Genomic DNA, 24,327 nt, shown 5'->3' on the forward strand with positions numbered 1-24,327 from the left:
CTCTGATCACCCTTGAGATGTTGCTTAATTGGGGAGGGGAGGTGATGGTCTAGTGGTTAAGGTTTTGGGCTTGAGACCAGAAGATCCTGGGTTCAAATCCCCACCTGACTGGAAAATCACTAAGGGCCCTTGGGCAAGGTCTTTAATCCCCTATTGCTCCCGGTGTGTGAGTGAGCGCCTTGTATGGCAGCACCCTGACATCAGGGTGAATGTGATTGTAATTGTAAAACGCTTTGAGTGTCTGATGCAGATGGAAAAGCGCTATATAAATGCAGTCCATTTACCATTCAATTGGAGTCCACCTGGGGTAAATTCAGTTGATTGGACATGATTTGTAAAGACACACACCTGTCTACATACAAGGTCAGAGCACAAACCAAGCATGAAGTCAAAGAAATTGTCTGTAGACCTCTGAGAAAGGATTGTCTCGAGGCACAGATCTGGAGAAGGGTACAGAAACATTTCTGCTGCTTTGAAGGTCCCAATGAGCACAGTGGTCTCCATCATCTGTAAATGGAAGAAGTTCTGATCCACCAAGACTCTTCCTAGAGCTGGACGCCCATCTAAACTGAGTGACCGGGGGGAAGGACCTTAGTCAGGGAGGTGACCAAGAACCTGATGGTCACTCTGCCAGAACTCCAGCATTCTTCTGTGGAGAGAGCAGAACCTTCCAGAAGGACAACCATCTCTGCAGCAATCCACCAATCAGGCCTGTATGGTAGAGTGGCCAGTCGGAAGCCACTCCTTAGTAAAAGGCACATGGCAGCCCACCTGGAGTTCAGAATCAGAATAGTTTTTATTCACAAGAACACAAGAAATGTGACCTTGGTTTGAGTTGCACTCTCTCTGTACATCATGTATAAATATACACTAAACATTGAATAATTCACAGTAACAAAAAAGTGCAAATGAAATGTGCAAGTAAATAAGAGCAATAAGAGAAAAATGGGTAATACAGACAAAAAGATTTACGTTGTACAAGTGGTATATGAATGAATGAGTTTTTTTGGCATGTTTAATTTGTTCATCAGTGTGACGGCCTGTGGAAAGAAACTGTTCCTGTGTCTGGTTGTTTTGACGAACAGAGCTCTGTAATGTTGACCAGAGGGGAGGAGTTTAAACAGTGAGTGTCCAGCGTGTGAGGGGTCTGCAGACATGCTACCAGCTCACTTCCTTGTCCTGGACAGGTATAAGTACTGGATGGAGGGCAGGCTGGCTCTGATGATTTTTTTTTGCAGACCTGACAGTTTGTTGAAGTCAGTATCTGTCATGTTTGGAAGCAGACAGAACAAACAGAGATGGAGATGCACAGGACAGACTGGATGATAGATGTGTAAAAGATAATGAGCAGTTCCTGCGGCAGGTTGAACTTCCTGAGCTGTCTGAGAAAGTCCTCTGCTGTGCCTTTTTCCTGATGGAGTCTATGTGGGAGGTCCACTTCAGATCATGGGAGATGGTCCACAGTAGGCACAGTGTTGTTGATGGTGGTTTTATCCTGAAGTCCACTGTCATCTCCACAGTCTTGAGCGGTTTCAGGTCCAGGTTGTTCTGACCACACCAGAGGACCAACTGTTCCACCTCCTGTCTGTATGCAGCCTCATCACCATCCTGGATGAGTCTAGTGATGGTGGTGTCATCTGCAAATTTAAGGAGTTTAACAGAGGAGTTCCCTGAGGTGCAGTCATTTGTATAAGAGGGAGAAGAACAGTGGGGATAGCATACACCCCAGAGGGGTGCCAGTGCTGATTGTCCGTGTGCTGGATGTGATGGTCCCCAGTCTGACCTGCTGTGTCCTGTCCATCAGGAAGTTGGAGATCCACTGAAAGGTGGGAGCTGGCACAGACAGGTTGGAGAGTTTTTTTTGTGGACAATGTCAGGGATGATGGTGTTTAACACAGAGTTTGCCAAAAGGCACCTGAAGGACTCTCTGACCATGAGAAACAAAATTCTCTGGTCTGATGAGACAAAGAATGAGCTCTTTGGCGTGCACTGTACAACGAAATTTGTTCACTGCATTTAAACCATTCCAATTATATTTAGACACAATCTAACCACAAGGAGCAGTGGGCAGCCACAGCCTGGTGTCTATGGACACGCTCTACTTCTGAAAACTCTACCTTCATCAAGGGTTCAAGGAAGGCATGAGCAAATAGAAAGAACATTTAAATTCCACACAGAAGGATTAGTGGTCTCAAACTCTGGACCTTGTTACTCTAAGGCAAGAGTGCTAAACTCTATTCCATCATGCCACCAATCATCCTTTCCTTTTCAGAGAGGAATAACATAGCCTTTCTTCCAGTCTGCTGGGATAATAGCTGTATCCCAAATGGAAGCAATGACAGGAGAACAATATCTCCTCCTGCCTGAAGATGTTCAGCCCTGATACCAAAAATCCTTTCAGCCTTCACTGCCTTCAGTTGCTTCACCACCTTTGAAACCTTGGTGAGATTTGGTGATTTGCAGCTGACTGGTGGATCAGCCACCAGAACCTTGCCACCAAAGATGCCCAACATCCTGGCAGGAGGATCAAACTTATACAACCACTCAAAGCAGCTGGCAGATTCAGCTGTCAGGATATGATGAAACCCTGACCATATTTCACTGCAAGAGGTAGAGGATATATGGATAAACTCAGATACAATTTCTATTTTGATAACGTTTCCCATACACCTTTGTCTCTGCAGAGAAATAAGGGGAGGGGAAGGATCAGAGAACAGAAGTGCCTGCAGCCGATGGCCTGAAGGTCACACCAGGTTCCAAACCCGTCATGCGATCCTTTCAGGTTCACAGCCAGCTATGTAGGACAAACGGCTTCATCTGGCAGACTAAAACTGATTTAAGTGGATATTCAGTTACTCGCCACTCCGACTTGTCTCTGCTGGGACACAATGGAACTCCTTCACAATGAAGAGCAGCTATAAATGTACATGGACACGAGAGAACAGGCCCAGAAATCACAGAACGTGCTCCGTGTCCTTTGGGGACCTACAAAGCTCTGTGTGCATGTGTGTGTACGTTTATTCTTTGTGTATTTTTGGGACATCAAGGGCAGCCACGGCTGAGGGTGGAATTAGCACATTGAGACTGCATACGGTTGCCGACAGCACAACTGGCAGTGCAGCCATAACACACTTCTTTCAGACATACGTACTTGCACACAAATGTCCACTCGAATACGCAAAGGTCAACAGAAACATGAAGTGATGCAGATATTCTAAACACTGGAGCTGCATTTCAAAACTGAAAGAGCGTGCACACAGTGCATATCCCAGCCAAATATTCACCTTTTCATTCTAGATGCACCATAAATGTTGAAGTTTTCCATAAACTGATTTCATAATCAATTTTTTTTTTTTACCTGCTCCATCCCTTCATGCAGACCTACCTCAAAATGTTATGGTATGTCTTTCACTATAGACCCAACATTTTCATCAAATTGTGTAAGGTTCAGCATTTGCACCAGTTCATAAAAATCAGGTAGGAAGGATCTATTGCTGAATTTAAAGAGTTTAAAGAGTTGTTTTTGTTTCCTGGCTCCACTTCTTGTTATCTGTGCCCACCACCACCCACAAATTTTATGTTTTCATTCCATATTGATCCAGGCAGGGGGGTGGCCAAGCGCTTAATGCAGAAGAGTGTAGGGCAGATGGTTCCTGGTTCAAGACCGCTCCTCTGGAGTTGCATCAGGAAGGGCATCCGGTGTGAAACGTATGCCAAATCAACATGCAGATCCAAGTGAAAATGGGAAAAGCTGTAATAACTTACTTTATTTCACGTTGATCCAACCATCAACAATACTGGATATAATTGATTCACAGGAATCTTGCTAACAATCTGGGAACAACCTCCTTGGTGGAGGTGTCAAAAAACATTCATACAGAATGTTCCTTGAATCATTTCAGAAGACTAAATTTAGCCAAAGTGTTGATAAAGTGGTTTCATGTTACCAATGTTGCCATCCAATGACGAGCAGATGCAGTCATCTCTCTCAGAGAGATCCTGCAGTTGGTGGGAGGTATGTGATGACACACGGCCAGCAGAATGGAAAATACCTCTGATAAAACGATCAACTCCACTGTGGCCAACGGCCCAAAATCACTACGGAGGAGTCTGATAAGCTGTGTTTGACAGAACATGCTCCTTTAATGTTACTGATCTATAGACTCAAGTGCCCTCTTTGTCTCGACAAAAAGCTTCCTCTCATTATTTCAGCCACTTTTAAGATCAAATGTAAAGGTGATGCATGTTGCACTTTTAAACCCAAGTATGTCATTGTCAAAGTGTAAGATCCTGGTGTTAAAGACAGAACAAGAGACTTAACTACACACAGTATTTTCACTAGGTTGAGAATAAATATTTAGGAACAAGTTTCCACTGTTTCATTAAGTATTTCTTCTGCAACACAAAAACATTTTTGTTTTTCAACATTTTTTTTCTATTTTGTTTTACATAATACAACCCAAATGAGAAAAAGTTGGAATGTATGGAAAATGTAAAAAACAAAACAAAACAGAAAAACAACACAGTGATTCTCACATTTCCTTTGACTTCTATTTCATTGCAGACAATATGAACCTAAGATATTTTTTCTGATCAACTTTCTTTCATTTGTTAATACTGTATGTATCCATTCCTGCATTTAAGGCCTGCAACACATTCAAAATAAATAAATACTGTAAATAAAAAGTTGGGATGCTGAGGCACTTAAGACTTTGCAATGTCGCCATTCCTTCCAACAACATTTAAAAACATTTTTGGCATTGAGGATACCTAGCAATGAAGTGTTTTGTTTGTTATTTTGTTTCATTCTTTCTGCAAACACTTCTTAAGGTCTGCAACAGTACAGGGTCATCATCGTTCAAAATTCACCATACATTCTCTGATGGGGACTGGTCGGGACTGCAGACAGGCCGATCTAGTACCCGCCCTAATTTCTTCTGCAGCCCTGTCTTTGTAATGTGTGCAGAATGTGGTTTTGCATTGTCTTGTTGAAAAAATACATAGACGTCCCTAGAAAAGATATCGCAGCATATGTTGCTTCACAATGTCACTATACATTTCTGCATTAATAACTGACAACGGTACTGACACAACCTAATCCACTGAGAGACCCCCTGGCTTTTAAACTTGTTGCTGATAACAGTGTGGGTGGTCCTTTTTTGTTTTTTTGTCAGCAGCACAAGGCACCCCCGCTACAAAAAAAGTCTGGAATACTAATTCACCTGACCACAATACACATTTCCACTGTGATGCCCAAACTAGGTGCTGTGGCTGAACCACTGTGCCTAGTGGTTGGATTGTGCCTAACTGCAATTAGGATGGGTTGAATGCAGAGGACAAATTTCATTGTATATATGTGTGTACAATGACAGTTAAGTTACTTTACTTCCTTAATATGAGGCTTCTTTTTTGCACAGTAAAGCTTTAAGTGACATTTGTGAATCTAAGTCTGTATTGTAGTACTTGACAAAAAGGTTTCCCTTGCACAAGTGGTTATAGCAGCTATTGATGAATGATGGTTCCTGATGTAGTGCTTGCTGCCTGAGGGATTGGAGCTCACGGGTGTTCATCTTAGGCTTCAACCTTTGTACTTTATGCATTCAAATTCCTCCAGATTCCTTGAATCACTTAATGACATTATGCACTACATAGAGAGAAATCTTATGATTACAATCACTTGTTGACATCACCTGTTTGAAATAACATCATTATTTATCAAGTAGTGCATTGCCCGTGAGGATCCACGGGCTATAGATTGGGTAGTGTTTATAAAATAGGTAGCAAACATTTTCCAAGGGTGGTAATAAATTATGGAATGTTTCTATAATGATTTGGAATGTGGTGTGAGTCCAGAATGCAATTATCAACATCCATTGTTCATTGTTGTTGTAATAACCGTAATTTCTCCAAAAATATTAGTCCTAACATTCCGTTTTGGTGGCGTTCATCCTTGATCAAAATACATAATGATAGCAAATGGCAAATGTCAGCTGTCCCGTTTGTCCATGTTCGAAGGTACACACCCGCACGCATACCTACACGTACACAGAGGCCGCTTGGCTTTTAATGTATAGGTTTGTTTGTTTTTTACTTATTACTAGCCATAAATTGATACGTATAAACTTTTTTGGAATGTGCTGAAGGCATTAAATAGATGTATATTTACAAATGAAATGAAACTGACCACAAAAAAAAACATGAAATATTTTGGATTCAGTCTCCAGTGAAATAGAAGCCAAAGTATATTAAGAATCACTGCCCCCCCTCGCAACACGTTCCAGCTTTTTCTGATTTGGGTTTATACACTCAACAAAATATAAACGCAACACTTTTGGTTTTGCTCCCATTTTGTATGAGATGAACTCAAAGATCTAAAACTTTTTCCACATACACAATATCACCATTTCCTTCAAATATTGTTCACAAACCAGTCTAAATCTGTGATAGTGAGCACTTCTCCTTTGCTGAGATAATCCATCCCACCTCACAGGTGTGCCATATCAAGATGCTGATTAGACACCATGATTAGTGCACAGGTGTGCCTTAGACTGCCCACAATAAAAGGCCACTCTGAAAGGTGCAGTTTTGTTTTATTGGGGGGGATACCAGTCAGTATCTGGTGTGACCACCATTTGCCTCATGCAGTGCAACACATCTCCTTCGCATAGAGTTAATCAGGTTGTCAATTGTGGCCTGTGGAATGTTGGTCCACTCCTCTTCAATGGCTGTGCGAAGTTGCTGGATATTGGCAGGAACTGGTACACGCTGTCGTATACGCCGGTCCAGAGCATCCCAAACATGCTCAATGGGTGACATGTCCAGTGAGTATGCTGGCCATGCAAGAACTGGGACATTTTCAGCTTCCAAGAATTGTGTACAGATCCTTGCAACACGGGGCCGTGCATTATCCTGCTGCAACATGAGGTGATGTTCTTGGATGTATGGCACAACAATGGGCCTCAGGATCTCGTCACGGTATCTTTGTGCATTCAAAATGCCATCAATAAAATGCACCTGTGTTCTTCGTCCATAACAGACGCCTGCCCATACCATAACCCCACCGCCACCATGGGCCACTCGATCCACAACATTGACATCAGAAAACCGCTCACCCACACGACGCCACACACGCTGTCTGCCATCTGCCCTGGACAGTGTGAACCGGGATTCATCCGTGAAGAGAACACCTCTCCAACGTGCCAAACGCCAGCGAATGTGAGCATTTGCCCACTCAAGTCGGTTACGATGACAAACTGGAGTCAGGTCGAGACCCCGATGAGGATGACGAGCATGCAGATGAGCTTCCCTGAGACGTTTCTGACAGTTTGTGCAGAAATTCTTTGGTTACGCAAACCGATTGTTTCAGCAGCTGTCCGAGTGGCTGGTCTCAGACGATCTTGGAGGTGAACATGCTGGATGTGGAGGTCCTGGGCTGGTGTGGTTACATGTGGTCTGCGGTTGTGAGGCTGGTTGGATGTACTGCCAAATTCTCTGAAACGCCTTTGGAGACAGCTTATGGTAGAGAAATGAACATTCAATACACAAGCAACAGCTTTGGTTGACATTCCTGCTGTCAGCATGCCAATTGCACGCTCCCTCAAATCTTGTGACATCTGTGGCATTGTGCTGTGTGATAAAACTGCACCTTTCAGAGTGGCCTTTTATTGTGGGCAGTCTAAGGCACACCTGTGCACTAATCATGGTGTCTAATCAGCATCTTGATATGGCACACCTGTGAGGTGGGATGGATTATCTCAGCAAAGGAGAAGTGCTCACTATCACAGATTTAGACTGGTTTGTGAACAATATTTGAGGGAAATGGTGATACTGTGTATGTGGAAAAAGTTTTAGATCTTTGAGTTCATCTCATACAAAATGGGAGCAAAACCAAAAGTGTTGCATTTATATTTTTGTTGAGTGTACATGTGAACCAAGAATCATGAAATTTTTTCCAAATTATCCATATTTAGGAGAATAGTCTAACAGTGAGAGTGAAGGACATTAATGAGAAATACTCAGTTTAAAAAAAGGTGTGTGTGTGTGTGCGCGCGCGCGCTTACCAAATCCCATCTCCTTTCCAACAATCAAACATGAAGACCACTAGAAATCATATTTCACTTTGAAATACATCAAACCACAGAACCAGAAGTTGCACAAACTTCAGATTTAGTGTGACTATGAGTTACAAAAACCCCAAAGAAATGCAATAATAATAAACTGATGGACAAATGTTATATTTAGCAGTTTAAAGGTTTGTCTCTGAAAACTGGTAAACTCTAGGAAAATTCACATCTCCATTTTCCCACACACACAGATGGGTCAGAGGTGAAGGTCAGGAACGGGACAGCACAGATCTACAGGGACTGAGTGCAGCTTAAGAGGCCTCAGAGGAGAACAGCATGAAAGACACTGTAATTTCATACGTCATTTGCCTCATCAACGGAACCAGTTCTGACCTCAAGGACATTAATGTGACTCAACACCAAGCTATTACAAAAAGTCACCCCCCCACAGCATGTGATCATAGGACTACCACCCGTTTACCAGAACCCCTCTGCCAAGGCCACCATCCAATGGTGGCCAAGTGGCTGAATGCAGCCAACCAGCTGTTATTTCGTGGCCCCAACAGAGAATCCTCAAGTGGTATGTGCAGTGCACCTTTCTATTATTAATGCTGTTCTCTTGTGTAACTCTGTCATGGTCTCGTTACCAACAGAGACTGGACAGGCTTGCTAGTTATCCTTTTTTTAATCAATATATTTTATTGAACAGTAAATACTATAGACGAATGTACAAAAACAAACCCCCAAAACAGAACATAGGAAAACTAAAGACACAAAGAAAACAAGACAAAACACACTTTAAGATAAAAAAGAAAAGAAAACAAAAAGAACCAGGGGCAGGCAGACAGACAGCAAAGCATGGTCAAGATTGAAATCATCCCAATTTCACTCTGTTACATTATGGAGAGATTTCCCCAGGTGAGAGATACTTCACACACCAAAAAAATCCTTCAAAATGTTTCACTTTTTCCACATTTTGTTATGTTACAGCCTTATTCCAATAATAGATAAAATTCATTTTTCCTCAAAAATTCTACACACAATACCCCATAATGACAATGTGAAAAGGTTTTTTTTTTTTTTTTTTTTTTGATTTTTGCAAATTTATTAAAAATAAAACTAAGAAATCACATGTACATACACAGCCTTTGCCATGAAGCTCAAATTGAGCTCAGGTACATCCTGTTTCCACTGATCAACCGGGAGATGTTTCTACAGCTTAACTGAAGTCCACCTGGGGTAAATTCAGGTGCCTCCATCATCTGTAAATCGAAGAAGTTCGGATCCACCAGGACTCTTCCTAGAGCTGGCCACCCGTCTAAACTGAGTGATCAGGGGAGAAGGGCCTCAGTCAGGGAGGTGACCAAGACCCTGATGGTCACTCTGTCCGAGTTCCAGCATTCCTCTGAGGAGAGAGGAGAACCTTCCAGAAGGACAACCATCTCTGTGGCCAGATGGAAGCCACTTCTTAGTAAAAGGCACATGGCAGTCCACCTGGAGTTTGCCAAAAGGCACCTGAAGGACTCTCAGACCATGAGAAACAAAATTCTCTGGTCTGATGAGACAAGGCTCCTCTACCAGAGGAGCCTCTGAGTGTGTACTTGATTTTTTTTCCAGTTTCAAAGGAAGCAGAGATCATGCAACCAGGCCTGACTTGAAGGTGGCACAGGTGATTCTTTCAAAAGCAAAATTCTCAGGCGTGCGAGCAAATAAGTAAAGGCTCCTTTAGGTCACTGACATTTTGATAACACAGGGGGGTGGGGGAATGGGAAGGAAGGGAGAGCAGCCAAAAATAGCTATGTGTGTGGGGTGAGGAGAGGGGCAGATTTCAAATTCAAAATCTTTGAGATTATATCAAAAAAGGTATGCCACTAGTTGGACAATTTGAGATACAACCAACACATGTGGGTCAAGTCACAGGGGGTCCTAGAACATCTAGAATATCTCTTGGTATCTTTTAAATTTATTACAGTTTATGCATTTCACAGCATTAGTCACTGGTCCTCTGTGTGTTAGGCCAAAATCCACAGCAGTGTTCCAGATGAAGACTGTTTCACCCTCTCATACCCTTACCATTTCATTCATAATTTTACTTGTTAGGCTTGGTTTTTGTATCATTTGCTAGTTGCTTATGCCACAAGAAAGTCTAAGTGAGAACTTAAATTAGTCCAAAAAGAGAAAGAAAATGCTAAAGAAAAAACACAATCAGCGTTGAAAATGAATGGTTTGTCCAAATGTTGTTTGTCTCCACTGAAATCTTATTGATGACCCCAGCCCTGTGATAACAATTAATTGTCATTAAATATGAAAGACACCAAATGACTGAATGTCTGCTTTTGCAACGGCTGCTGTAAACAAACGTTTGCTCAAGCTCTTCTGAATCAGACCAACCATATTTTTAAGTTTGAAGCATTCTGTCCAACAAGTCCCCAGCATGACTGCTCATGGCAAACAAACAAGGTTTAAAAGAGCAGAACATCATCTTCATGGGAGCTAATTATGTTTTATGTAATCTGTCGACTTGGATTAGAAAAAACGATTACGGCACATTCAAAATTTGGAAAGACTCCAGCTTGTCCTAAACAGTTCCTTCTTCTGGGTATTCTCCATTACTTTCTATTTTTGGCTCCGCATGAGAACACGGGGGAGAGCAGGAACAAGGGACGAGTGACATAAGACAGCGAGTCTGTCTCTGTTTGGGTAAGAACAGAAATAGCCTATTGAGCTTTCTGTGGTTTGAAAAATTTACAACAGCGCACTCGGATAAAGCCGGCCTTAATGTCACTAATGTTTGCAGTGACCTCAAACCTGACAGAAACTGAACATAAATCACAGCCAAAATGTTTCTTTTCTGGCCTCTGGCAGGAATATCAGGAACACTGTTAAACTATCATGTAAGACATGCCAGTAATATCAACGTGATGTGACAAACTGATGACTACCTGATACTGACTGCCATGCCATTTTGACAAAAGAGGCACATTAAGCCATAAGAAGTGCTTGCAGTAGTGTACCTCATCACCCCGGATGACTTCTTCTCCATCAGAAGGTTGTGTCCGCTTGGTTCTCTGTTGCAGCTCCCTCTCTGCTGCCGCTAGGTCCTCCCTGGCTTCCTGAAGCTCCTCTGCCTTCGCCTCCTTCTTGCGAACAATGATTGAAGCCTGCAAATATCATATTATAGCAGAATTATTTGAAAAATCCCTTTATATACAGACATTAAAGCCAGCGTGAACGCAAAGGCACTGAAATGTAACATTTTCCAGAAAAACATGCACGGACATACAGAAAATATGTCAACACTAAACAGAAAGGAACTCAGCTCTGGGGGACCTTAAACCATGATCTTCTCACTGTAAGACACTGAGTAGTGTTGACTGGCTTTAAACTGTTATACAATAGTTAAAGTATGAAACAGAATAAAATCACCTAGACATAGCTGTGTTTTCTTCTTCCAGCTGCAGATTATCTGTCAACATCTCACCCTGTTCCCTGGATTTTCCTCTATCACACCAACCATCTACATGGTCTCCCTTCACCACATCCACAAATCTCCTTTTTGGTCTCCATCCTCAGCATCCTTCTCCAGATATACCCTGCATCCTTCCTCTGCACAGTCTAAAACCACCTCTCACCTCACCTTTCTCATTTTGTCAAAAAACTGTCCAACCGGCACTGCCCCACCCACCCGCTTCCTTTTTGTACAATTGTATCTGGAAACTTGGGACTTTTCACACAAACACACCAGAGGGAAGTCACCTGTTCTTAAGAAGCTTCAAACATGTTTTAAACTGGTTAAAACCAGTTAGTATCATGTTCAAGAGTATGTCGTATTTATTTTATTTTTGAATTACTTTGGGAGGTCCTGTGATTTATACTTCGGTGTAGCTTATATACAGAAAAGTCACACGTTCATGATGCTACTTATTTGTTTTTGTGGGTGAAATGTCAAGCAAAAAAATGTTAATCTAAAAATAAATAAATAGACATATTTTTTAAATGACTGAAAAGTACCATTGCTTTTAAATGGGTTTTGATTTGTTCAGCAACAAAGTCAGACATGTTTAAAGTGCTGCTTTAAACTGGATTTAAAGTTATTTTTGAAATAATTTCAAACTGGTCTGAACTGGCTTAAACAGCATATTATATTTATAAAAATAAAATAAAATACACCACCGAGCTCTCATGTGTTGGACACCTGTTATCTATCACTTTTATTTTGTATATATAAATAGACTCTCATAAATAAATGCTATGAAAACATATATGTGTTTATGTGTTTACATTTTTTAAATTATATTATTTTCAAGCTCAAAACATTGCACCTAAATTATATTTATTTAATTTAGAGTTATTTAAAATTAGAGTTAAGGGTCTAAAAACTAAGATTTGATCCAAGCTTGAAAATAATGAAACCTATCACCTAAATTTTTATCCTAATTTTAGACTTTGTGCCACACAAGCTCATCTGTCAGAGAAAGAGAAAGAAAGATCAGACATTCTTCATCCCTGTCACTACCTTCCAGGAGATCATGGCACTGACCTTCTCTATGAGCGAACCTTTGCACCACATCTCATCTTTAACGTCACAAATCAGCAGCCCGGAACACAGCACACAAAGGAGCAAAACAACAACAACAACAAAAAAAACAGAGTAGAGTGAGCACCTGTTGTCTGTAAAGAGACAGTTTGTCTTCCATAGGGTCATTTCTCATCATCCTCTTCTCCATAAGATGGTTTATCTGAGACTCAACATCCTTAATCTGTGACAGAGAAAACAACAGTCAGCGTGCATGTTGTGGAGAGTTATGACGTGAATTTGTTTTTCCTTTTTTAATAACTAAAGTCATAGCTGTCTCCAAATAGCATTACGTCCCCTTCCTGACCTTGTTCCACAGCTCCTGGAGGTCGTCCTGGCCCACAGCAGGTTCTGACACCATCTTCTGAAGGTACTGCACCATGCGCCTCATAGCCTCCAGCTCTCTGGGCAGTTTCTCAGACACCATGTAGGTGTTGATCTTGACGTCCTCTTCCAGTCTATTCATTAAGACTGAGACACACAGAGTTTTTATTAAGCAATTTGATAGAGACTGTGGGCAACAGTTCATCAGACAGCTCTGATTACTCAAAGCAAAACATCACCGGCACTAAAAACACACCACTTACATATTGCACAACATGCATTTATTACCCTGTGCGTTTGACAATGCAGTGAGTACGGTGCTGTTTTCACCGGCGTGTGTGTGTTTCTATGGACAAGATACATCAAAAACGGCTAAAAGAATTTCCCTCAAACCTGGTGGGAATATTACTTTGATAGATATTCAGAGGTGATTTGATTTTGGAGTAGTCTTGGAGTAGTTTTCTCTGGGCCCCTCCCCAATCGGACCGGGAGTGACATGTTTAGCCGCATGTTCTCCTTGAATTGCTGGCTGTCTGAGTGGTGTCCAAAAAATGAGGTGGGCTTCATAGATAATTGGCAAAGCTTCTGGGGAAAACCTGGTCTTGTTAGGAGAGACGGCATCCATCCCACTTTGGATGGAGCAGCTCTCATTTCTAGAAATCTGGCCAATTTTCTTAGATCCTCCAAACCGTGACTATCCAGGGTTGGGACCAGGAAGCAGAGTTGTAGTCTTACACACCTCTCTGCAGCTTCTCTCCCCCTGCCATCCCCTCATTACCCCATCCCCGTAGAGACGGTGCCTGCTCCCAGACTACCAATAACCAGCAAAAATCTATTTAAGCATAAAAATTCAAAAAGAAAAAATAATATAGCACCTTCAACTGCACCACAGACTAAAACAGTTAAATGTGGTCTATTAAACATTAGGTCTCTCTCTTCTAAGTCCCTGTTGGTAAATGATATAATAATTGATCAACATATTGATTTATTCTGCCTTACAGAAACCTGGTTACAGCAGGATGAATATGTAGTTTAAATGAGTCAACACCCCCGAGTCACACTAACTGTCAGAATGCTCGTAGCACGGGCCGAGGAGGAGGATTAGCAGCAATCTTCCATTCCAGCTTATTAATTAATCAAAAACCCAGACAGAGCTTTAATTCATTTGAAAGCTTGACTCTTAGTCTTGTCCATCCAAATTGGAAGTCCCAAAAACCAGTTTTATTTGTTATTATCTATCGTCCACCTGGTCGTTACTGTGAGTTTCTCTGTGAATTTTCAGACCTTTTGTCTGACTTAGTGCTTAGCTCAGATAAGATAATTATAGTGGGCGATTTTAACATCCACACAGATGCTGAGAATGACAGCCTCAACACTGCATTTAATCTATTATTAGACTCTATTGGCTTTGCTCAAAAGTAAATGAGTCCACCCACCACTTTAATCATATCTTAGATCTTGTTCTGACTTATGGTATGGAAATAGAAGACTTAACAGTATTCCCTGAAAACTCCCTTCTGTCTGATCATTTCTTAATAACATTTACATTTACTCTGATGGACTACCCAGCAGTGGGGAATAAGTTTCATTACACTAGAAGTCTTTCAGAAAGCGCTGTAACTAGGTTTAAGGATATGATTCCTTCTTTATGTTCTCTAATGCCATATACCAACACAGTGCAGAGTAGCTACCTAAACTCTGTAAGTGAGATAGAGTATCTCATCAATAGTTTTACATCCTCATTGAAGACAACTTTGGATGCTGTAGCTCCTCTAAAAAAGAGAGCTTTAAATCAGAAGTGTCTGACTCCGTGGTATAACTCACAAACTCGTAGCTTAAAGCAGATAACCCGTAAGTTGGAGAGGAAATGGCGTCTCACTAATTTAGAAGATCTTCACTTAGCCTGGAAAAAGAGTCTGTTGCTCTATAAAAAAGCCCTCCGTAAAGCTAGGACATCTTCTACTCATCACTATTGAAGAAAATAAGAACAACCCCAGGTTTCTTTTCAGCACTGTAGCCAGGCTGACAAAGAGTCAGAGCTCTATTGAGCTGAGTATTCCATTAACTTTAACTAGTAATGACTTCATGACTTTCTTTGCTAACAAAATTTTAACTATTAGAGAAAAAATTACTCATAACCATCCCAAAGACGTATCGTTATCTTTGGCTGCTTTCAGTGATGCCGGTATTTGGTTAGACTCTTTCTCTCCGATTGTTCTGTCTGAGTTATTTTCATTAGTTACTTCATCCAAACCATCAACATGTTTATTAGACCCCATTCCTACCAGGCTGCTCAAGGAAGCCCTACCATTATTTAATGCTTCGATCTTAAATATGATCAATCTATCTTTGTTAGTTGGCTATGTACCACAGGCTTTTAAGGTGGCAGTAATTAACCATTACTTAAAAGCCATCACTTGACCCAGCTATCTTAGCTAATTATAGGCCAATCTCCAACCTTCCTTTTCTCTCAAAAATTCTTGAAAGGGTAGTTGTAAAACAGCTAACTGATCATCTGCAGAGGAATGGTCTATTTGAAGAGTTTCAGTCAGGTTTTAGAATTCATCATAGTACAGAAACAGCATTAGTGAAGGTTACAAATGATCTTCTTATGGCCTCGGACAGTGGACTCATCTCTGTGCTTGTTCTGTTAGACCTCAGTGCTGCTTTTGATACTGTTGACCATAAAATTTTATTACAGAGATTAGAGCATGCCATAGGTATTAAAGGCACTGCGCTGCGGTGGTTTGAATCATATTTGTCTAATAGATTACAATTTGTTCATGTAAATGGGGAATCTTCTTCACAGACTAAAGTTAATTATGGAGTTCCACAAGGTTCTGTGCTAGGACCAATTTTATTCACTTTATACATGCTTCCCTTAGGCAGTATTATTAGACGGTATTGCTTAAATTTTCATACCCAGCTTTATCTATCCATGAAGCCAGAGGACACACACCAATTAGCTAAACTGCAGGATTGTCTTACAGACATAAAGACATGGATGACCTCTAATTTCCTGCTTTTAAACTCAGATAAAACTGAAGTTATTGTACTTGGCCCCACAAATCTTAGAAACATGGTGTCTAACCAGATCCTTACTCTGGATGGCATTACCCTGACCTCTAGTAATACTGTGAGAAATCTTGGAGTCATTTTTGATCAGGATATGTCATTCAAAGCGCATATTAAACAAATATGTAGGACTGCTTTTTTGCATTTACGCAATATCTCTAAAATCAGAAAGGTCTTGTCTCAGAGTGATTAACTAATAAACTAATTCATGCATTTATTTCCTCTAGGCTGGACTATTGTAATTCATTATTATCAGGTTGTCCTAAAAGTTCCCTAAAAAGCCTTCAGTTAATTCAAAATGCTGCAGCTAGAGTACTGACGGGGACTAGAAGGAGAGAGCATATCTCACCCATATTGGCCTCTCTTCATTGGCTTCCTGTTAATTCTAGAATAGAATTTAAAATTCTTCTTCTTACTTATAAGGTTTTGAACAATCAGGTCCCATCTTATCTTAGGGACCTCGTAGTACCATATCACCCCAATAGAGCGCTTCGCTCTCAGACTGCAGGCTTACTTGTAGTTCCTAGGGTTTGTAAGAGTAGAATGGGAGGCAGAGCCTTCAGCTTTCAGGCTCCTCTCCTGTGGAACCAGCTCCCAATTCAGATCAGGGAGACAGACACCCTCTCTACTTTTAAGATTAAGCTTAAAATTTCCTTTTGCTAAAGCTTATAGTTAGGGCTGGATCAGGTGACCCTGAACCATCCCTTAGTTATGCTGCTATAGACGTAGACTGCTGGGGGGTTCCCATGATGCACTGTTTCTTTCTCTTTTTGCTCTATATGCACCACTCTGCATTTAATCATTAGTGATCGATCTCTGCTCCCCTCCACAGCATGTCTTTTTCCTGGTTCTCTCCCTCAGCCCCAACCAGTCCCAGCAGAAGACTGCCCCTCCCTGAGCCTGGTTCTGCTGGAGGTTTCTTCCTGTTAAAAGGGAGTTTTTCCTTCCCACTGTAGCCAAGTGCTTGCTCACAGGGGGTCGTTTTGACCGTTGGGGTTACATAATTATTGTATGGCCTTGCCTTACAATATAAAGCGCCTTGGGGCAACTGTTTGTTGTGATTTGGCGCTATATAAAAAATTGATTGATTGATTGATTGATAGTCTGGTCAAAGGTCAAGGAAAACATGGTCTGAAAAAACACTGTATAATAAAACTGATTACATCTCAATGTACCAGCTGAGAGGCCTCTGACTCTCTGCTGTGTTCTTGAACTTCTATCCTGATGTGACCCCCGCTGGGTATGAATACTCACTGTCTGGATTGGTATCTGCTGCTGTATGTCGCAAATCCTTCAACTGCTGCTGCAGCCTCTGTAGTCTCTGTTCTGTCTGAAACAGCTGAACACATGAATGTGATCACGAAAACAGGAAGCATGAGAAAATCAACTAACGTGGAGCATGTACTCAGAATTGTCTCAGTAAATCTGCTTGAATCAGTCACATAAGCAAGCTGGTCAACTGCATCCATGACAAATTACAGCATGTTAAAAATATTTTCCAGATGAATAAAAATAAGACTGAGATATCTGATATTTGTTTTATATTTATTCATGCTGTTGTTTTGTTGCTCAAATTACATCACGTTATTCATCAGCTAATGAAATCTCTAATGTGAATAAATGAGTTTTCTTAGAAGCTACCTATTCCTGTTGGCTTGGATCATGTGCTGCACTGCTTGGAAACTCAGTAAAGAACAGCTGATGCAGTTTAGAACAAAATAACAAAAGCTGTAATATTATAGTTGTTATTATTATTATTATTATTATAATTGAGTATTTGATTCTGTAAAAACACAAATCAATAAATAAAAGATCTATACATACAGTGACCAAAAACTATTCCAACCAAGATACTTCAGATGAAACTTTGTCCTCGAAATCTCAGCTGACAGCACACTGTTTGACTTGACCATGAAGTACTGATGGCTCCTTAAAATACACAATGGAGAGAAAATGTGCTAATAAATCAGAGGTAATCATCACAGGCATTACCTGGTTCTCCTGTTGTTGTTTCTGATGAATGAGTGACTCCTCTCTGTCCTTCTCCATACGCAGCTGTCTGGCTTGTTCAAGCATCGGCTGATAAACAGACACTGTCTCCACCTGGTGGATCCACAAATTATTATGATGAAGCCCTAAAACAGGCCAGCAGAAATACCCAAACACCCCTACCAGAATCAGGTTTCACCTTTTGGCAGAGACTATGAATATGAACCATGAAATCAGCACCTCGTTACTTACAGGCGTGTTAAAGAGAAAAGCCTTGAAGCTTATCAGATGCCTCTCAGGTCTATTAGGGAAGCTGTCCATGTATATAAGGGGTCATTTTCAAACCACCCTAAAGGGTTTTGTAAGAGTGAAAGCTTCTCTTCAGATGTTCTGACTTACCTTCTTCCTCAACCTCTCCACACGTTTAGTAAGCTGCACCTTCTCTTCTTCCATTGTGCTAATGTCCTGTGAAGAAAGAGAAGGTTACTAAAGAAGTGATTTGTCAACTGTGTGTCAGATGGCGATTTATTATAAAAAAAAACAACAAAAAAACAAAAACGCAGTTATGATGCATGAAATCAAATAAAGAATAAACAGACTTCCAGTCGAAGATTTAAGCTTCTCTACTATGGAAACCACCTGGACAACTGAGAGCCTACACAGAAACTTCAATAATATCTAACAACTTTTGGATTTTTACCCTTCTGATTTCTGCGGTAGAGAAACCAGCAGTCCTCATCTGTTCACACTCTTTGTGATACGTCTTAAATATTTCAACCATCTCTTCATACTGTGAATAAACAAGAATATTAAGGCATGTTCTCTTTTGCCCATTCAATTATGAACATCTCACAAACAAACAAAATAAATTGTAATAACAAACCTGTTGATAAGAGTCATTGACGACGTCATCTTGTAGGAAGTCCTGAGGAATCTCCAGTTTCACTAAAAACCGAGCGAGGTAAGCCCTCTTCTTGAGCTCAGGGACCCTCTGGAGCAGCCAGTAGAGGATAGGGTGGATCACAGGCTTGCTGCCCATCACCAGACCCTGTCTGAAGGTGCTCCTGTATGAGGTAAGAAGACCAAGAGCAAACAGTGACAATGTCTCTGTAACAAAAGTCGCTGCAACACAAACATCACTAAGCTAAAATAGCATGTTGTTTAAATCTGATACTTCTGCAAAGGACAGTTCCTCACTGTGTTATTGTTATAAAGGGTCGTGATGTCTAGATCTTGAAATGTCAGGAACTACCTTCTTTTTATTTCCCAGAGACAAATGTCACACCTTCAGGAGTCTTGTCTCACAAACACTCCAAAACGCAAGTTAGCCAATTCTAAATTACAGTGAAGTGGGAAAAGCAACAAATCATGACAAAGAAACCCAAACAAGCAACAGTTTTCATTGATAAACTATCAATGTGTTTGTCTAAATTTCTGTTGATCAAGAAATCAGCTAATCAAATTATCATTTTCAGCAGTAATTAACAAGAGTCATCAGGAGATGACATATCCCCCCGGTTCCCACAAATCAGTAATACAAGGTGTTGGGGGATCACCCAAGTACAGCCTTATGCTAAATATGAATAAAATTGGTTAATTGGTTCTTGAGATATTGTGCCAACAAGCAAAAATGAAGGGATGGAGGTTTTTCTGTATGTATGTATTGTATTGTATGTATGTATTTTTCTGGATCAGGTTTTTCTGCAAACATGCATACGTATACTGTACAAACAAACATATTTACAAAAGCCTTGCTGCTGACAGTACACTTAAAGGCAAAGGCAACTACCCCTTTATAAGAAGAGATGTTTTGCTATTTTTTTCCCTAATAACTCAAAAATTACAACATATTCTGAGTAAAAATAAGAGCGTAAGTGCAGCACATGAGTGTCTATAAAGGCTATTTGGCATTGGACCACCTGGTCTCCCAACAAAGAAAATACAATGAGAAAAAAGAGACTTAACTCCTGTGATCTTTAAAAATTTATGAAAATCAGTTCACACACTTGAGTATCGCTGCTGATCATCTGAAGCAAAAACACAAATATGTGAGAGAATTTTAATCCCCACTCACTGCAGCTAGCACTTACACATCGGATAGGCTGCCAGGAGGTTTGTATTTCAGCATCCCCAGCATAGCACACAATCTCTTCACAGTTTGTTCCACCGCTTCTTCACGGATATCTATAGGTTGCTGAAAACAAGAAACACAGCATGATGCATAGTTCACCACTGTCACGTAAATAATAGGAAAAAAACATCCTATTCTATATTATTTCAGAAACTGGCATTAAAATGTTGCGCAATATTGAGAAATGTTAAAGAAGTGGTCACATAAAGGTCTGAGAAGTACGCTTGTGGCCAGATGGTCACAGGTTTAATGCCTCAACCACACATGAAAATGTGTCACTCGCGTCTATTTGAACGAGGTCCTTCATCCCACGTTGGTCCCCGTGTGAAGCTGAGTGCTTTTCACAGCAGCACCACAACACTGATGTGTACAGGTGAATGAGGAATATCATTATAAAGTGCTTTGTGCATCTGCTTCAAATGGAAAAGTGCCACACAGTGTGTATACTGCCTTTACACAACACACCCACTTAAAACTGGGTTGAAACCACATATAAAAATTTCAGATGGATTTTAATTAATTTAAACCAGAGTTTCTCAATTTTTTTCACACCAAGGACCACTTAACCTTAAAAAAAAAAATCTCAGACCACCAAGCTCCCCAAATATCTAAAAACAACAATAATTTTCATATGACTTTATTTAATAATGAAAATAATACATATCTTTTATCTATCGATCTTTTAGGCCTTGGAGTCATTTTAAACAGTTTGAGCATCACTTTCAGTGATTCACAACCCCTGGCAAAAATTATGGAATCACCGGCCTCGGCGGATGTTCATTCAGTTGTTTAATTTTGTAGAAAAAAAAGCAGATCACAGACATGACACAAAACTAAAGTCATTTCAAATGGCAACTTTCTGGCTTTAAGAAACACTATAAGAAATCAGGAAAAAAAACTGTGGCAGTCAGTAACGGTTACTTTTTTAGACCAAGCAGAGGGAAAAAATATGGAATCACTCAATTCGGAGGAAAAAATTATGGAATCATGAAAAACAAAAGAACGCTCCAACACATCACTAGTGTTTTGTTGCACCACCTCTGGCTTTTATAACAGCTTGTAGTCTCTGAGGCATGGACTTAATGAGTGACAAGCAGTACTCTTCATCAATCTGGCTCCAACTTTCTCTGATTGCTGTTGCCAGATCAGCTTTGCAGGTTGGAGCCTTGTCATGGACCATTTTCTTCAACTTCCACCAAAGATTTTCAATTGGATTAAGATCCGTACTATTTGCAGGCCATGACATTGACCCTATGTGTCTTTTTGCAAGGAATGTTTTCACAGTTTTTGCTCTATGGCAAGATGCATTATCATCTTGAAAAATGATTTCATCATCCCCAAACATCCTTTCAATTGATGGGATAAGAAAAGTGTCCAAAATATCACCGTAAACTTGTGCATTTATTGATGATGTAATGACAGCCATCTCCCCAGTGCCTTTACCTGACAAGCAGCCCCATATCATCAATGACTGTGGAAATTTACATGTTCTCATCTTTATAAATCTCATTGGAATGGCACCACACAAAAGTTCCAGCATCATCACCTTGCCCAATGCAGATTCGAGATTCATCACTGAATATGACTTTCATCCAGTCATCCACATTGTAATCTTGTTTTTTTCTGTTTAGGTGTTAATGATGGCTTTTGTTTAGCTTTTCTGTATGTAAATTCCATTTCCTTTAGGCGGTTTCTTACAGTTCGGTCACAGACGTTGACTCCAGTTTCCTCCCATTCGTTCCTCATTTGTTTTGTTGTGCATTTTCGATTTTTGAGACATATTGCTTAAAGTTTTCTGTCTTGACGCTTTGATGTCTTACTTGGTCTACCAGTATGTTTGCCTTTAACAACCTTCCCATGTTGTTTGTATTTGGCCAGAGTTTAGACACAGCTGACTGTGAACAACCAACATCTTTTGCAACACTGCGTGATGATTTACCCTCTTTTAAGAGTTTGATAATCCTCTCCTTTGTTTCAATTGACATCTCTCATGTTGGAGCCATGATTCATGTCAGTCCACTTGGTGTAACAACTCTCCAAGGTGTGATCACTCCTTTTTAGATGCAGACTAACAAGCAGATCTGATTTGATGCAGGTGTTAGTTTTGGGGATGAAAATTTACAGGGTGATTCCATAATTTATTCCTCAGAATTGAGTGAGTCCATATTTTTTCCCTCTGCTTGGTCTAAAAAAGTAACCGTTACTGACTGTCACAGTTTTTTTTTCTTGATTTCTTATAGTGTTTCTTAAAGCCAGAAAGTTGCCATTTGAAATGACTTTAGTTTTGTGTCATGTCTGTGATCTGCTTTTTTCCTACAAAATTAAACAACTGAATGAACATCCTCCGAGGCCGGTGATTCCATAATTTTTGCCAGGGGTTGTAGAACATACTTACTCCAAGTGTGATATTTTACCAATATACTCACAAACCACTAGAGGTCGCTCTTGAACCAACAGTGGTCCATGGACCACTGTTTGAGAAAGGCTGCTCTAAACCAATGGGAAAATTGCTGAAGCTGTTACTGTTCTGGCTAACTAAAAATATTCTTTTAACCAGTTCTAGTACACGACAAAAAAAAATGGTTTAAACTACTTAAAACATATCATTTTAAAGGGTTCAGATAATGCATCTTTTCAGCAAGTATATACTGTAAATTCTAGTCAAAGGTAGTAAAATTGAACCTGAAACTTCACACTTTCAGGCCTGTAAGAAACAGTGTTGCTTTAAATAGAAATGAGCTTTGGTTGCCACACCACTTCCATCATCCGAAATGGACCATCTCTGTTCCTGTGTAGGTACTAAAGTAGCCACAATGGAAATAAGTTTTGGATGTAGCCTATTGTGATTTTACACCTTGCCTTTTAACTACATATTGGATTTCAAATAAATCAGTGAATCAAACTGTGTGAATTTGAAATGCCATTTGTGTGAAACGTTTCTTACAGTGTGTATTTTTATTCGCTCGTTAGTTGCAGAAGTTGTGAAACTTGTCGCTCACCTTTGAATCTATTTCAAAAAGGACGTCATTCAAAGTCTGCAGCAGCTGCATCGGTTTAAGGGAATCGAACGTGATGAGATTTAGGTTTTTCTTGAAAGGATCTCTGTTAAGTTGTTCCACGATGAATTTCAGCTGTTCGCTCATCTTGAAAAATAAAAGTAAAGATTTTACTACTTGCAGCGGCCGTCCTCTTCGTTTACCCAGTTAGCAGGAAATTAGCTCTGTAAAAGCTCGGAAAGATGATCCTGAAGCCTGTAAAGAAAACACGGAACAGAAAATGTCGAATTTGTAGCGACGATGTCAAACAAACAAAACGAAAGAAAATTTCAGTTTAGAAAGCTTCTCTAGTTAGCATTGGCTAGCTGATGTAAAGAACATAAATCAGCGTTTGTTGTCTACAGTCCCATGGAAACTGCTCCTCTTCTTTTATTTCAAAGCGCCGAAATGGCAACACCGCCACCTACTGATAGAGGATTCCACTAAACCCCCAAATAAGCGAAGACTATTTCACATTAAATCAAGTTTGTTTCAGGGAACTTATAAGATTAATTATCCAGTTTCTCCTGGAACAGTGTAGGAAATCTGCTAAAGAACGAAAGATGCATTTAACAAAACAAAGTTAGGCTCTAAAAAGTTCAAATATCCATTTATTAACTAAATATATGATATAAACGTTTACCTACATTTACATTTTGGGTTGTAGTAAGATTTAAAAAGAAGGTCAAAATTATGAGTTTCTCATTTTGTATGTTTTTATACAATTTCAAGGTCACCAACAAATTTGCTATTTGTAGTCATTAAACACAAGAAAGCAAACGTTTGGAGTTAAGCCCTTAAATACAGCCAAAAATCACCCAATTAACCATGAAATGTTCTAATTGGTCATTCAGAAGCCTTTTAAAAACAATTCCATACTTTTGTTTTAGAATTCTTAGGTGTTCCATGTAGCTTAAACCTTTATGTTGTGTGGGCCGCTGAAGAGGAGGTACTGCTGGCCTACCACCAGAGGGCGCCCTGCCTGAAGTGCGGGCTTCAGGCACGAGAGGGCGCAGCCGCCACATCAGAGCAGCGGGGAGTGACAGGTGCCACTCATTTTCATCAGCCATCCCATAAAGCCGGACAGCATCTCCACCTCGCTGCTGAGATATCATCTACCATAGAAGGTAAACT

At 40.3% G+C, this 24,327-nt stretch overlaps 1 protein-coding gene across 2 annotated transcripts in view; it reads right to left on the reverse strand.

Annotated features, from left to right (window-relative positions):
- Nucleotides 1-23,301, reverse strand: part of LOC117511271 (intraflagellar transport protein 81 homolog) — an 89,079-nt gene extending 65,778 nt beyond the window's left edge. For both annotated transcript variants that reach the window (XM_034171279.1, XM_034171278.1), the window contains exons 1-10: nt 23,158-23,301; nt 20,118-20,221; nt 18,911-19,091; nt 18,728-18,817; nt 18,427-18,492; nt 18,031-18,141; nt 17,293-17,377; nt 12,947-13,110; nt 12,728-12,823; nt 11,078-11,224 (exon numbers count right to left, since the gene is read on the reverse strand). In XM_034171279.1, coding sequence (XP_034027170.1) covers nt 11,078-11,224; nt 12,728-12,823; nt 12,947-13,110; nt 17,293-17,377; nt 18,031-18,141; nt 18,427-18,492; nt 18,728-18,817; nt 18,911-19,091; nt 20,118-20,221; nt 23,158-23,301 — 1,188 coding nt within the window. The remainder of the gene's footprint in view (nt 1-11,077; nt 11,225-12,727; nt 12,824-12,946; nt 13,111-17,292; nt 17,378-18,030; nt 18,142-18,426; nt 18,493-18,727; nt 18,818-18,910; nt 19,092-20,117; nt 20,222-23,157) is intronic.
- Nucleotides 23,302-24,327: the final 1,026 nt, after the last annotated feature.

The sequence above is a fragment of the Thalassophryne amazonica genome, chromosome 5, assembly GCF_902500255.1.
Source record: "Thalassophryne amazonica chromosome 5, fThaAma1.1, whole genome shotgun sequence".
NCBI classification, from domain to species: domain Eukaryota; kingdom Metazoa; phylum Chordata; class Actinopteri; order Batrachoidiformes; family Batrachoididae; genus Thalassophryne; species Thalassophryne amazonica.